General features: G+C 36.9%; 2 protein-coding genes and 1 pseudogene across 2 annotated transcripts; all 3 read right to left on the bottom strand.

Moving 5' to 3' along the window:
• Positions 1 to 4,227: 4,227 nt before the first annotated feature.
• Positions 4,228 to 7,517, bottom strand: LOC138346864 (uncharacterized). Its single transcript, XM_069294762.1, has 6 exons — positions 7,329 to 7,517; positions 6,318 to 7,196; positions 6,198 to 6,276; positions 5,634 to 6,040; positions 5,403 to 5,540; positions 4,228 to 4,737 (listed from the first exon to the last, which is right to left on the bottom strand). The coding sequence occupies exons 1-6, from the start codon at positions 7,515 to 7,517 to the stop codon at positions 4,228 to 4,230; spliced, it is 2,202 nt and encodes a 733-aa protein (XP_069150863.1).
• Positions 7,518 to 9,494: 1,977 nt separating this feature from the next.
• LOC101254526 (cullin-1-like) lies at positions 9,495 to 13,359 on the bottom strand (annotated as a pseudogene).
• A 1,591-nt stretch (positions 13,360 to 14,950) lies between these two features.
• LOC104647749 (uncharacterized) lies at positions 14,951 to 15,451 on the bottom strand. The gene has a single exon (XM_010323403.1). The coding sequence runs from the start codon at positions 15,449 to 15,451 to the stop codon at positions 14,951 to 14,953; it is 501 nt and encodes a 166-aa protein (XP_010321705.1).
• Between the last annotated feature and the right edge of the window lie 473 nt (positions 15,452 to 15,924).

The raw sequence follows: 15,924 nt of genomic DNA, 5'->3' as shown, positions 1-15,924 counted from the left end.
TTTTTTAAAAAAATAAATGTACCCATTCCACTGAATCCTCCGCTTCCATTTTTTTTTATTTTGTCTTAGATCAATACATATTGAAAATATTTTTTACTTGTCGTTGCAAGACAATTTTAATTTTGTACTTATTTATTTTACATTCGATACACTAAATAAAAACTATTTTTCTAAAAATTTATGTACATACATATCTTACACAAAATGAAAAAAATATAAAAAAAGAAATAAAAATTAGGAGCGGAGGGTTAAATAGGATGGGGGAAATTTTTTTATTTTTTTTAAAAATAAAATAATATCAATTTTTTGAGGGTAGGGGACGTGGAGGAGGTAGTGGAATGGGGGTAAGAAAAATAATTTAAATTTTATTTTTGAAAAAGTTAATTTTTTATGGATAGTAATACTTTAATCTTTAATTAGTATTAATAGTTCAGTATTTAATTTTTATCAAGATGAAATATTTTATCCATGTGAAATGTCATGCGTCAATGTTTTTTTCAAATAAAAGAGAGTGTATATTACACATAGGTGTGTTTCTCAAACTAAAAAGTAATAGTTTAGGTATAAATTTAACACTCTCAATAGTTTATGTATGAAGGTAAAAAAAGGGGATAGTTTAGGTGTGTTTTTGACACTTATCTCTCTCTCTATATATATGTAAAAGAAGCCATTATCTACATTAATAATATTGCAGTAAAAGTACTCATAATTATGATTTAAGTCAATAGACTCTTCTTTTTCTCGATGCATGATACTTCTTCAATTGCTTCTTCATCTCTTATTTGTGAGCAAACTGATAAACCAAAGGTCAAATATTAAGTTGGAAATCGATGGGTCTTTTAAATTTTTGGCTAAAATATCTTTAATAATTTCATTCTTTTCATCTTCCTTTACCTAAGGTCCCTTGTTTAAGTCACCCGAATAGCAATTGAATTTGCAAATCCATTGAATCTTTTTACTCGAACATAGCGGCAAAAATGTACAAGCCTTCGCTGGGTGGTCCACAAGATCTTCCTACAGATTAATATGGCTTCATAACCATCATCTTTGACGTCTTTGGTGCCATGTTATTAGATACAAGATTTTCTCGTGGCTTGTCATTTTATTAAGTGCGCAATCCCTTGATAAGACAAGGAATATGAAAAATAATCTTAAGCAGATCTCAATGGCCATGATGTTTGGTATTAAGGGTCTCATTGCAATCTACTTGGGTGTTAGTCCCCGAGCAAGCAAGACAACTTGATGGAATTGTTTCAGGCACAAGACTCATTTATAAGAACATGTGGATATCGTCCCAAAATATTTGCATTCTTTTGATAATTCTTAGTTAAATGAAGTGTAGAATAGGTTTTTTTTTATGTAGTTTGAGCTCCTTTTACAGGTCTATTTTGTCCCAAGTTCTAATGTCTATAATCTTAGCAAACACTGTCAAAATTATTATTGTGGTGATATAACATTTTGTTTTGAATTCAGGTTTCTATATCTTAACAAATGTCTTGTAATGTTGGAAGCAGCTTAAGATTGACTCCTCTTCAATATTCTACCTCCATTTCTACATTTCTTTGTTAGATTTCATGCACAGGTTAAAAAATGAAGAAGATTAAAAAGTTGTTGAAATGGTCGATCATTAGAATTGTTTGATAAGAAATATATGAGACAAGCATGCAACGCACATTCTCGAAACTAGTACATAATAATAGTATGAAGTGGTATACAATTAGTTCCTATTAAATAATATTTACATTATAATGGTTTGATGTTGTTATATACACTCTTAATATAAAATTGCTATAGATATTGATAAAAACATGTATGCAATTCATATACTATTTATATAACAAACAAAATTACTAGTTAAGAATTGATTTGAAATTGATATTCTTTTGGTACGAATATGATATGAACCCAGTGTATATCTTTGACGTGAAATTGGTATAGAATTTGCCCTTCTTAGACTTGAGAAATTCTAATCATCTCTCAGTGTTGCTCTTTTTATCAATGGATTCGAAGACTCACCCCAGTCCACCTTCTTTGATACTTTTTGAACAAATATCATGTTTTTTCATAAATTGTAGAAGAAAACATAAACAACTTCAATTTCAGTTATCATATATACACCTGGATTGATTACATCAATATCTTTTCTTTTTTTTTCAATCTCCATTCCTTGTGTGGCTTTAGGTTTGGGTAATAGAGTCATCCTTGTCTTCAATTTTTTCTTCCCAACTTGAAATTCATTTGTACCTTGCTTCTTCTTGTCCTTATCCTGCTATTTGTTGCTTCTAACTTCTTCGCTAACTTCTCTTCTCTTCTTTTTTCCTCCAAAAATCGAACTTGACCTGTCTTTTTCACAATCCAAATATATTTTTTTTAATTTCAACATTTTGCCTCTAAGATTTTCTTGCTTCTTCTTCAAACAGTATCCTAAAGTCTCAGAGATTCACTACAACAAAAATAACTTTTAACGGCATTAAATATTGACACTAATAAAGAGTGCTTACGTCTTTACCGGTATTAGTTTAGTGACATTAGAACCAATGTCGCTAGAGTCTTAGAGACATATGTAAAGAGTGAAAATTGCTGCTAAAAATACATATTTAATGGCAATTAAGAATTAAATACCGCTAATGGTCATTTTAATTATAGTGATTGTATCAAATATAATTCATATGACATGGAGTACTGTGTACTTTATGATGTACTTACAGGTTTATACTCGAAGAGAGATTATATATTCCTAACATATATATATATATATATATCAGTTAACTCTCACAATATATTGGTTGCACGGTCTAATTTCCTATATGAATAATTGTGGAGATGAGAACATGTTCTCAGATTTAAAGAACACTCTCATTATGTGTAAGTGGGAGATGTAAAAAATTTGGATCCAGCTTTAAGGGATGCTTTTATGGCCCGTTATTAGGATTATTAAGTTAGACCTTATTATTTCCTATATAAGTACAAATAAGATGTTTTATTAAAGAAACACACAAAAAAATGAAATATTATAAACACATTTATAAAGGGGGTGTAGTTTGAATCAGTGGACATTAATGAATCATCATTGATGACCATTGCACATGCCACAATCAATTTAAATTAAGATATGACGTAATTTGCTTACTTTTCTAATAGAGAGGATAGAAGGCGAAAGTCACTTAACTGAACGGAGAAGGTATGAACCAAAAATCTGTGTTGGTCATCTGAACCAAACAAAGGTCGAAGGACCATCAATTCATTGGGGGATATAATGGTTGTAACAAAGTGATTACTGATGAATAATAATAGTAGTTCTCAAAGACACCCTTGTATTAATAAACTGAACCAACTACAACTTCTGTAAACAATAACAATACTTGATAAACTATATGTAAGGCAATTTGGAATACTAGAAGTAATACTAGTGCTAGATAGATAAAAGAAATAGGATGAGAAGATAGAATGAAGAAAGAGATGAGAAACTAGAGAAATAGAGATGAGCTAACAGAAAGATCCATCATAATTTTTGCTTGCCCCATTATGCCCAGTACTGTTCTGTTTATACCTTTTGTTGCAGCAAATTCTGTCCTTTGTCACGTGACCTCCCACTCTTCCAAACGTAATCGCCAAGTCTTTTAGGAGGAATTACTCTTCTAGAGCTCTTACGTGGCATATCCATGTGATACTCTCCGTGGCAACCCCCATGTCATCCAGGTCAGCAACTTGACTCCTTTTGTTCACAACAATACCCCCTCTCTAAAAAACAACCTTGTCCTCAAGGTTGGGGTTAGGTTGATCTGCTAAGGATATTGTGTCTGTGAGCTGCAATGGAGTGACTTGTTGAACTGGTTCACCAACACATCGTTTCAAGACAGAAACATGGAATACATAATGAATTTTAGCAGCCTCAGGAAGATCCAATTTGTAAGCCACAACACCTACACGTTTCAAAATTTTGTAAGGACCAAAGTAGTGCCGCCCCAACTTATAATCGCGTTGCAAACGCAGAGTAGACTGCTTGTAAGGTTTAAGCTTCACAAAGACCCATTCCCCTACCTCATATGTAATCTCAGTGCGAGATTTGTCAGCGAAAGCCTTCATGCGATTTTGAACATTTGCCAAATTATGTTTGAGTAATTGTAACACTTTGTCCCTTTGCAGCAAAAATGACTCTACTAACTCACTGGATGTACTTCCCAATATATATCGTGCAACAGTAGGAGGCTCACGACCATACAACGCCTAAAAAGGGGCCATGCCTGCGGAAGTTTGGTACGAAGTATTGTACCAAAACTCATCCCAAGGCAACATGGAAACCCAAGTAGCAGGAACATCATCAACATAACATCTAATGTACTGCTCAACACATTTATTGAGTGCCTCAAATTGGCCATTCGTCTGAGGGTGATAAGTTGTACTCATAGACAACGTGGACCCTTGTAAACGATGAATCTCCTGCCAAAAAGAGTGAAGAAAGCGAGGATCTCGATCTGTTACAATAGTTCGAGGGGTTCCGTGTAACCTAATAACCCAAATCACAAATGCTTCAGCCACCGTATAAGTAGAGAAAGTGGATGGTAAGGGTATAAAATGCCCATATTTGGTGAGACGATCCACCACAGTCATAATAGTAGTCTTGCCTTTGGAGCTTGGAAGGCAAGTGATAAAATCCATGGCAATATCCTCAAAGACTTGGTCCGGTATTGGCAAGTGCTGAAGTAAACCTGTCGGGTGCAAGTGAGAGTCTTTCATCTGTTGGCAAATTTGACAAATTGCAACAAAAGACTGAACATCCTTGCACATATGCTTCCAAAAAAGGTTGGAGGCCAATCGATGGTAAGTTCGAGCAACCCCAGCATGACCTCCAATTGAAGTGGCATGAAACTCAAACATTAACTTATGGCGCAAAGGTGAATCAGTTGGAATTACTATCCGACCTTTGTAAAATAATTTCCCCTCCTTAAACTTGTAATCAACAAAGTCCTCATCCAATTTTTGTTTCGCTTGTTATATTGTTATTAACTCATAGTGGTTAGTATTTAGTTGTCTATACTCTTGTTCCAGTTCCAGTGACGTAATAGAGATGCTCATATAGGCTTCCTCAAAGCTACGAGAAAGTGCGTCTGCAGCAGCATTTTGTTTCCCAGGCCTATAGACTATGTGGAAATCAAACCCCACTAACTTGGTGAGCCATTTTTGTTGCTCAGGAGTTTGAATAGTCTGATTCGTGAGGCTCCTCAATGATTGTTGATCAGTAATAATAGTGAACTTTCGCCCCAACAAGTATTGCCTCCATTTACTCACCACTTGAGTTATTGCAAACATTTCTCTATGTTAAGTGGATGTATTTTGCATTTGGGCACTTAATTGTTGACTGAAGTATGCGATTGGATGACCCTTTTGATAAAGTATAGCACCAATGCCTTTCCCCAAGGCATCAGTCTCAACCTGAAATTCTTGGCTAAAGTCAGGCAGAGATAAGATAGGAGTAGAAACCAGTTTGGCCTTAAGAGTGTCAAAGGCCTACTGCTCTGCCTCTGTCCACTGGTAGGAGTCTGCCGCAACAAGTTATACAAAGGCCCTGCTATAGCTGCAAAGTGGTGAATAAAACGTCAATAATACCCAGCGAGTCCAAGGAAACTGCGTACCTCTTTTACTGTTTTAGGAGGGAGCCATTGTTGTATCACCTCAATTTTATCTGGATTCACTGCCAAGCCTTGAGCTGAAATAATGTGACCCAAGTAATCAACTGATGACTGCCCAAACAAACACTTAGAGTGCTTAGCCACTAATTGATGTTGTCGCAGCAATTTTAAGACAATCTCTAGATGCTCCAAATGCGTGTTCCAAGTAGGGTTGTAGACCAAGATATCATCAAAAAATACGAGAACAAAACGACGCAAGTGTGGCTTAAAAATATCATTCATTGTTGCCTGGAAGGTTGAAGGAGCATTAGTTAATCCAAATGGCATTACTAAGAAATCATAGTGACCATCATGAGTTCGAAAGGCCGTTTTAGACACATCCTCAGGCATCACACGAATCTGTTGGTAACCTGCGAGTAAATCAAGCTTAGAAAAATAGTGAGCCCCATGCAATTCGTCAAATAATTCATCAATAGTTCGGATTGGGAACCGATCTTTTACTTTGATTGCATTGAGTGCTCGATAGTCAACACAAAAATGCCACGTACCGTCTTTCTTCTAACCAACAATACCGGCGATGAGAATGGACTGGTACTAGCCCGTTTACCCCTTCTTTAAGCATTTCTGAAACCATTTGCTCCATGACCTGTTTTTGGAAATAATGATACTATAAGGTTTAACATTCACCGGTTGTGCCCCAGAGTTGAGATGTATAGCATGATCCTGGATACGAGAAGGTGGCCATTCCGATGGCTTTTGAAATACATCAGCATATAGTTCTAACAAGGTTTCTAGTTCCACAGTAGGCTGCTCTGTAACAGAGTTATATCCAGTAACTATCTCCAAACAAAAAGAGGATGCAATGGCTTCCGTAGCTGCCATTCGTCTTAAGCTATGGAGTTGTACGGGTTTCACATCAGTTGGAGATACACCTTGCCATACTAATTGGTTTCCTCCTAAATTGAATTCCAAAGTTCTCGTCGCATAGTTAGTGACAACTGGACCTAGTTTTGCTAACCAAGAAACCCCGAGAACAAGGTCGGCACCATGGAGTGACAAAATATACAAGTCTTCAGTGAGCGTAGTTCCCTGAATTAACAACATGAGGCCTCTGGCCACTCCGTCACAACGGAGGCGCTGGCCACTCCGCACAACCACAGGGAAGCTAGAGATGGTTTCAATGGACAATTGCAGAAAGCGTGCAACTCGTTCCTGAATAAAATTATGGGTACTTCCTCCATGCACCAAGATCTGAATCAAAGTCCCATTCATTTGCCTCGTAAATCGTAGTGTAGAAGGTGAACTCCCTCCGGCTAGTGCATTGTAGGAAATAGCGGAGTGTTCCTGTAACTCTATGCACTGCAAATCCTCAGCCAAAATATCATCTGTGACAAAAGGGTCTGGCAACAGAGGGTCCATATCTGTCCCATCTGTAAGGAGTAGAAGATGGGGTGGGGTTTTACATTTATGGACTACAGTATACTTCTCCTCACAGTAACAACAAAGACCACGCTCTCGACGACTTTGGATCTCAGCGTGTGTTAAATGCCTGAGTGGTGGCCTACTCTGAGTTGGGGTCGATAATGAAGAAGGAACAATTGATTTAGAAGATGGATCGTGAAATGTTTTGGTGCTAGGATTTGGAAGCAAGGGTGGAATTCTATTAGCAAAGGCGGGTCGTACCTATCCCTTTTATGCCTGAATCCTCTTCTCATGTGTATGAGCCAAATCAAGAGCTTCTTCAAAACTTTTAGGTCCATGAGCAAAAACTGAACCCTTAATATCCTCTCTTAGCCAAGAGATTAACAGACGAACCATTAGCCCCTCCGAGATATCATTGGTCTGGTTTGCCATAGCCTCAAAACGTCCCTGGAACTCTGATACCATGGTTGTCTAACGGAGTTTCGCCAATCTTCCCTCTGCTGACTCAAGCCCTTTTGGTTGAAAACGAATCTTCACTTTCTCAACGAAATGATCCCATCCGACTAGTTATTTGTTACGAAACAACCATCGATACCAATCCAAGGCTTCTCCATCAAGGTAAAAAGACGCTAAGGTCAATCTGTGAGCAGCAGCGATGCCATAAAAATCAAGGTAACGCTCGGCCTGAAATAACCATGCTTCGGGATTTTGTCCACCAAAACGACCCAACTCAACCGAAGCTGGTTTATGATGAAGGGTCGGTGCCGGAGCATCCATGAACGGATCTCGTTGAGGAGCACCCATCGGAACTAATTTTCCCACCATCTCTTGGAATAAGCCTCGCATGTCAGCGATATCCTTGGCGAATGAATCCTTTACTTCTTTCATTGATTATGCAATTAGAGCCTTGAATTGTTGGTCCTCCATAAAAGACCTCTGGATGAAAGCACCAATGTAACAAAGTGATTACTAATGAATAATAACAGTAGTTCTCAAAGACACCCTTGTATTAATAAACTGAACCAACTACAACTTCTGCAAACAATAACAATACTTGATAAACTATATGTAAGGCAATTTGGAATACTAGAAGTAATACTAGTGCTAGATAGATAAAAGAAATAGGATGAGAAGATAGAATGAAGAAAGATATGAGAAACTAGAGATGAGCTAACAGAAAGATCCATCATAATTTTTGCTTGCCCCATTATGCCCAGTACTGTTCTGTTTATACCTTTTGTTGCAACAAATTCTGTCCTTTGTCACGTGACCTCCCACTCTTCCAAACGTAATCGCCAAGTTTTTTAGGAGGAATTACTCTTCTAGAGCTCTTACGTGGCATATCCATGTGATTACTCTCCGTGGCAGCCCCCATGTCATCCAGGTCAGCAACTTGACTCCTTTTGTTCACTACATTGGCGCCCCCACACGACGTCATTTACGCACCCACCAATAGACGGAGATGCATGTTTGAATTCAGACCACACCAAACTCATCTTTGTTTGAGTTGCTCTTAGGCACACAGATCGAATATCTTACTTATTCTGAACAAGTATATAGAGATCTTCGTTAAACCATGGATGGAGTCTCAATCTTTTTTAGTATTCTTTATCACGCCACACTACCAGAGAGCAATAAAAACAGGTCTACAACTGCATAAGACTATTGACATTCATCAAATACTAATGCATATGCACATTAACATCCACCATCATAATAATTCATAACATATACTCCCTATGTTCCAAATTGAGTAGACTTGATATAGAGTTCAAATATGTAAAAAGACTTGAATTTTGTGGTGTCAAATTAAAGATATGTAAAAATCTTTTAATCTTGTGCTCTTAAACATATCATCTAAAAAGTTGAAATAGAAGTTGTTAGAAAAGGTAAAAGTCATTCTTTTCTAAGAAGACCTAAAAGAAAAGTAGATCAAACAAATTGAAACGAAAGAAATATATTATATAGGGAAGAATTTTATTTATTTATCTTCCTAATATATACTTCCGAGTTTCGTCAGATGTTAATTTGATGAGTTGAGCTTCACATATTATTACAGGAGACACCAACCTTCATTGTTCATATTAATCATTATTGTTCTACCCTCCAAATATTGAATCATCATTCAAGAATAAATGACATGTCTGATGACATTTGTTTAGCCGGATTGCAGATTTAAAAAAGTAGGATTGCAGAGCATGTACTAAAAATAAATACCATTGTGCTGAATCCAGAGAGGATAAGCTATTGACAAAATACATAATAGAGCAAGTGAAAGGGATAATAAGATAGGAAGAAGTTACGGCAATCGTATCTGACAGACAAATCTACTTTTTCCTGAGATGTTATCCAATTGTTTACAAAATGTTTCACGCTCCTGATGCAAGGCAATCAAAGGTCCAGGAAGTTATGTGTTTCTGCAAGTAATATGATTGGCACAAATCATGCCAAGTACTTGAACAAATTTGGGTTATATTTGTCCCTCGCTAAGTATTGTCTACTTATCAAATCTTCGATTCTCTTCTTGATAACTTTGACATCAGGCTATGGAGTATTCAAAACAAAGTAATTAGCTCAGTTGAAATTTAATACCAAACATTAAAATTGAGAAGTACAATTTAACTCTAGGGATACCTTAAATATTTGTCCCAACATCTGAATGCATTCCATAACCAGCTGCTGCTGCGCCAATACTTTATGGCTCTTCATAATACGCATAATTGAAGCATATACATCATTCCGCCTATCCATTTCAACGTCTTCAATTACCCTTTTCTTCTCATCAACAGGAGGGAGAGGTATCTGCATACCCATTACAATAATATCCTCAAGGTGTCAGTAATGTAGTGCAACAATTCATATTAATAAGGCTAAACTTACTCATCATTAATTGTACCTTGATCCTCCTCATTTTGTCAGTGAACTTTGAGTTGAACTCAAAGACATTAGTCGGAGAAATTGTTTTGGTGCTTGGCTCCTTGTTGAGAATCTTGTACTTAGCACATGAAAGGGAATGAAGAAGCCGAACAACATCATCATCTGATAGGTTTAATTGAGTCATGATTTCCTGATAACTCAATCTATCTGATGCATTAAATAGCAACAGAGCAGAAGCCTATGAAAAAGGAAGAAGTCTCAATCTCATTTTCTCATTGATACCGTAATAGCAATATTTCAAATTAACTAAGACTATCCGATTTCAAAAAGTAAGAAAAAAATTAACCTGATAAGTGGTGACAATGAGCTCAATAGTCTTTGGCTCAAAATTTCCATTTATGTTGCAAGTTCCCAAAGAGTATGTCCACTTAAGTTTCCTATCGTTCGTTTGTGTTTGATAAAACTCCTTGAATGTTTCAATGCACCTAACCTGACAATGCACAACATAAAATGAATCAACGAAAGGACGTTTGAAAAGAAAAATGATTCAAGCAAAAAAGCATGCATCATTCCTTCCCGAAAGAGAAGAACTTCCAGCAAGAGGAACTAGGGTCAAAACCAAGATAAAATCAACATAAATCCAATAAACATATTAATATGATATACCATTTCTACTGGGAGGTGGAGATCAAAAGACTTGTAGCTAGGCCAAAAGCCAGTAGTCAAGACAATCACCGTCAAGTCAATTCCTGGATTTGTTATTGGACTATTGCTCAAATACTCCTCAAAGCTGCCTTGATTTTCCTTTGCCCATGTCAAATCTGTGACCTAAATGTCACCAGAGAACATAGCCTCAAATTTAACATAATTGATCTAGATAGCTTACCATTCTCTCCATCTTTGATATGAACTGCCCCCCACACTGCTGCTTCAACTTTGTTAGGACACTTCTCTCATGTTCATCATTGACACTGTTATCAAATAACAACAGTCGATCTAGCCTTCTCCTAAAAAAAGGAAGTCGTAGACTTGTAACAAAGAAGAAAATTCGAGTAGTGGTTGAGATACACAGTAGAGGTAACTCTACCTATAGAAATTTGCAAACAAGACCTTATCATCAATATAAGCTTTACCACCTGCAAGTAAGATCTATTATCAGCTTTCTCCAACTCCAGTAGTACAAAGAAAAAGCAGATGCTCTTGAGGAAAAGAAGCGACGGGGATCTATAGAGCAAGAGCTCACCTTTTCCAAACTCTCTTCCATGGCTTCATCACTCAAATTTTCACTTTTGCCTTTTTGATAATGACGTTGCAGAATGTGGAAAGAAGTTTAGTGCTTGAGCTACCAGCAACACCCTTGTGCAGAAAGTTCGAAAGCTTCTTTAAGTGCCTAGATAGTGATCAGAGGACATATATTAGCAATTTACTTTTACCCTGATGCACAGACCCAACGCACAGAGTAGAATAATTAAATTAGACAACTATCCTTTGGTCTAACACATACCTTGTGAAAAAGTGTGGTTTTGGAAACAGTTGTTCACATATGCCAAATATTTATCATGAAGCTCAATCACTTTCCGAACAAAAACCTGAAATTTCAGAAGTAAGTTAACCGCCAAAAACATATTCAAGGATCAGATAACAGATTTACTAAAGGATTACCTGTTCCTGCAAACCAACCATACCTCTCTTATCTGCCTGTTGAAGGTTGCAGAACACTAGTTTATTAGAAAGAATGCAAGACATTGAGCAATTACATTAAATGCATTGACAAAGAAATACTAGTCTCATCCCTAAAAAGATAAAATGAATTAATTTTGACATTGTTCTAACAAGCATAAGGGGGAAAGTTAAGATACATAAATGAAGGAAATGCAAAAAAAGGCACTTGATGGGGGGTTTTTCTTTACATAACATTTACCATCTCTTTCAAGTAACATTCCCATCCACTAAATTATCAATGATCATGTACTCAATGATAATTAAGTAAATGAAATAAAACAATCACTGAGATGAAGTCAAACTTTGTGACTAAATACTTTAGATAAAAAAGAGAAGATATGATGTTAAAAAGAAATCTTTGAACAAAACTCGCCAAAAGCACAAACTGGTTAAAATAAGCAATATAGTAATATGCTATGAACAAGGGTTATGGTGGAGTGTTATGTACTCCTTACTCCTCAATCAGGTCTCCATTCAAGTTCCCTTGGTTACCTATTAGAGAGCGCTTTACCCACACTGTGAGACATCCCGACACAAATTCGGATGCGGGTACTGAACACTGGGTGCGAAACTGTTGGAATGTATGCTTCCATTTATTAGTCAAGGACCAGGTCCCTTGACTCAGCAAGAACATGCGTCCACTTGTTTCGATGGGACTAGGTCTTCAGCACAGTTATAATAACGAATAGTAAACTAAGTACTAAAAGTAAAGATTGAACAAACAACTTTACGTGGAAACCTCCTTGCTCATGGGAGGAAAACCACGACTTTTTCTCAACAGGACTTTTCAAACCGCTTTCACTAATCCTCAACAAGCAAAAGTAAAAGACAATTACAACATGATATTAGCATGCTAATCTCCACACTAAGCAATACCACCTATTACTTAGACGAGCCAGAACAAATACAACACTGCCCACTAAGCTATCACCCCTAGATAACTTAGACTTCAACTAAGAGGATACCACACCGCCCACTATACTAACCCAACTGATTAATATAGACGTTTACAGTAAGACACAAAGTTACTCCTAACTATGTTCCTACAAGACTTAAACCAGGTTTGAAACGTTTCTAACAATCAATGAAATGAATCCTACAAGTTAATCTCAATACAAACATTTAAGAACAACAGCAGGTACAGAAAGCACTTCTTCTCTTGATCAGGTCCTTGTTGTATGTATTTTTGTGCTTGAGTTCTTCCTTGAAGATGAACTTCTCTTTTTAAGATCTTTTGGTTTTAGTTTTCCAAATCTTGAATTTGTGTTTGTTGGAAAGAGATAATATAATTTCCCACAAATTAGTTGAAGCCATCCAATTGGATGAAGGCCTGCTGTTGGGAAAGTTGTGCACCTACCGCATCAGAGGTTGCAGCTTTTCTGACAAATGTCTTTTCACCTTTTCACGTCGCAGTCTTGCAGGGACTAGGTCCCTTAAAAACTTCTTTGTGAGTTCTTGAAAAGGCTTGCTTGCTGACTTCCTTATTTGGATGAATGAATATAATATGGTGTTTTGTCATGCTAAAAATATCAAACATAAAGAGTTATTATGCGTTGGACAAACACCCTCCTCTATTCTGATTGGTGTAGTATACTAACGCCTCACCAACCTCTGACGTGAGAAGCAACTTGGACAACCCGATCAACTTGTTTAGGAACCAACTGTCATACATTGCATCTTTCAAACTAAGCTTGATCAGCTTCTTCATTCTCACCTTAAGAATTCACATTATAGTTTGAACTGCATCATCTTTGTTCAACGCTGTCTAGAGGACCGAGTCCCTCATCGGGTTCATCATATGCATCAACTTCCTTGAGATTACTGGATTTATGAAGAGAATGTTCTTCAACAAGCTCACTATCTAGACCATCTCTCTGATTCTGAAGCAGTCCCTCCATCTCAGAGTTTTCTTTCTTTTGCAACTTCTCAATTATTCTAGACTCATCAAAAAGCGCATGAATATCTTTTTTAATGCACACATTTTATACACCGGATAAGCCTTGCTGAAGGATGGTCTGTTTTGCTTCTCCTTAAACATCATCATTACAACATTTGTTATCTGCAAATATCATTTTATGCAGACTGGACCAGGCCCCCTGACGCAGGTTTGTGCAGAAACGCAACACTTATGAGCACATCTCTTCAATCATGTCTCATTATTCTCACCTCGAGCATTGAGGTCAGTGAGACTGTCATAACGAGCAGTTAACAGATCATGGCCTGAGAGAGAAAGTTTGTGACAAAATAGTTATATGATAAGAGCTTAACTTCATTTCATTCATCACAAATCTACACCAATAATGTAACATTTCTTGTCATTCACCAAAAGAGACACCTCCACCTTGAAGTGACTTGAGAGAGAGGAGGTTTTGTAACCTTCTTAGTCATGTGTCATGAGAATTTGCTATTTATGAACCAACACTCACTGCTTCCTCTCTTCTGCACAAGAATTACTTGTTAGACTTGGGAACCCACTTCAAACGGAGTTCCCAGTAGCTGTTAAAAGTCTTAACAAGAAATCTTCCTGTCCAAGGGGGCAAGGTGTTCTTACTAAAACGATAGGGTGGACCAGGTCCGTTACGTTCCTTTTTCACATTACTGTCGGATCTGACAGGTTTAGCACGAGGAATAGGTCACCATTTTTTCTTTTCTTGATTATTTTCAGATCTGACAAACTTCACATGCCTTTCTTTAGCTCTTTTCAAAATCTCACACTTCTCTTTCATGTGACCATTTCTACCACAGTGTGTGCACAAAAGATTATAAGCTACAGACACGTATTTGCTATGGGGATTATAAGGAGGTTCTATTTAGTCTGCATCCCAGCCCCTTCTTGCCATTGAAACTCTGACCAGATAAGTTAGAGATAATTTTAAATAAGTCAGTCCACTTCAAAAATTGATTTAACTCTTCCCTTACCTTGGTCAGATCTTTCCTCAGTTGAGCATTTGTGACCAACTTAGACTCATAAGTCTTAAGTTTTTCTTCCAGTTCCTCTTCAAAAATACTAAGCTTTCGCTTTCCACCCTTAGAGGTATCAGGTCCCTCATTGGGTTCTGGAATATCAGACTCAAGGATACTTATCCTGACAGTCAATTTAAATATTTGAGATTTAAGAGCTGAATCATCATCCCCACACAAACTTAATTTTTCACTCAACATGAAGTTTTCAGTGGTTCATTCATCAACAGAGTCAATAAGACGAGCAGCAAGTTCCTCAAAGCTAAAATTGGAAGAGTATCTAGATCATATTTAAGGTCAAAAAGAGTTACCTCATTTAGATCCTCTTCATCATTAGATTATGCCATTAATGAGACAATGGAGTTGAAGACATTTTTATCATCTTCTACGGCTATCATTAAGACATCCTCATAGTTTTCTGAATCTTCTTCCGACTCACTTGAGGAATCCCCCAAGACAGCAAAAGCTTTCTTCTCAACATAGTCATCTGCAGCTTTTCTTACTTTCCTCTTGGGTAGTAGGTCCCGTCTTCTATCTTTTTCACCCCCAGGTCTTGGAAACTCTTTGTTTTCAACCTTATGCATGGGGTAATATTTGATGAAATGTCCTGACTTTCCACACTTATGACATCGGTAATTAGCATTTGCAGCTCTGTTTGAGTTTCTTTCCTTTCGAAAACCTCTATGTTTCCTAACCAATTTTTGAAACCTTCTTGGGAGGTATGTCATTTCATCATCTCCATCATAAGTTCTATCTAATGTCACCTTGAGAGCTAGAGACTTCTCTTTCTTCACCTCTTTCTTTGACGTTTCCTTAATTCTGTTTAGTGGAGCAATCATTCTTCTACAGGAATCTCTCTTGGTGTTAACCAGCTAGAGAGCACCTGCTTTGATACCAATTGTTGGAATGTATTTGTCTAGTTATCAGTTAAGAATCAGGTTCCTTAACTAAGCAAGAATAGTAACTAAAAGTTTCATCCACTTATTTCGATGGGACCAGGTCCTCAGCACAGTTATAATAATGAACAGTAAAATAAGTGCTGAAAGTAAAGGTTGAACAAACAAATTTACGTGGAAATCTCCTTGCTCAAGGCAGGAAAACCACGACCTGTTCTCAACAAGGCTTTTCAAACCTCCTATTACTTAGAAAAGCTAGAGCAGATACAACACTATCCACTAAGCTATCACCCCTAGATAACATAGACTTCAACTAAGCAGATACCATACCGTCCACTATACTAACCCAACAGATTAATATAAATGTTTACAGTAAGACAAAAAGTTACTCCTAACTATGTTCTTACAAGACTCAA

This window comes from Solanum lycopersicum, chromosome 1 (genome assembly GCF_036512215.1).
Source record: "Solanum lycopersicum chromosome 1, SLM_r2.1".
Classification (NCBI taxonomy): Eukaryota; Viridiplantae; Streptophyta; class Magnoliopsida; order Solanales; family Solanaceae; genus Solanum; species Solanum lycopersicum.
The sequence above is the reverse complement of the archived record's forward strand: the minus strand, read 5'-3'. Positions and strand labels throughout refer to the sequence as shown.

Bases quoted from the DNA above. Each gene is read 5' to 3' on its own strand.
- LOC138346864 (XM_069294762.1), bottom strand. From the start codon at position 7,517: ATGGTATCAGAGTTCCAGGGACGTTTTGAGGCTATGGCAAACCAGACC. The intron at 6,277-6,317 runs GTGAATGTTAAA...TTCCAAAAACAG, and splicing joins TCAACTCTGGGGCACAACCG to GTCATGGAGCAAATGGTTTC. The intron at 4,738-5,402 runs GTGCTATACTTT...ATTTGCCAACAG, and splicing joins TGCCTTGGGGAAAGGCATTG to ATGAAAGACTCTCACTTGCA.
- LOC104647749 (XM_010323403.1), bottom strand. From the start codon at position 15,451: ATGATTGCTCCACTAAACAGAATTAAGGAAACGTCAAAGAAAGAGGTG.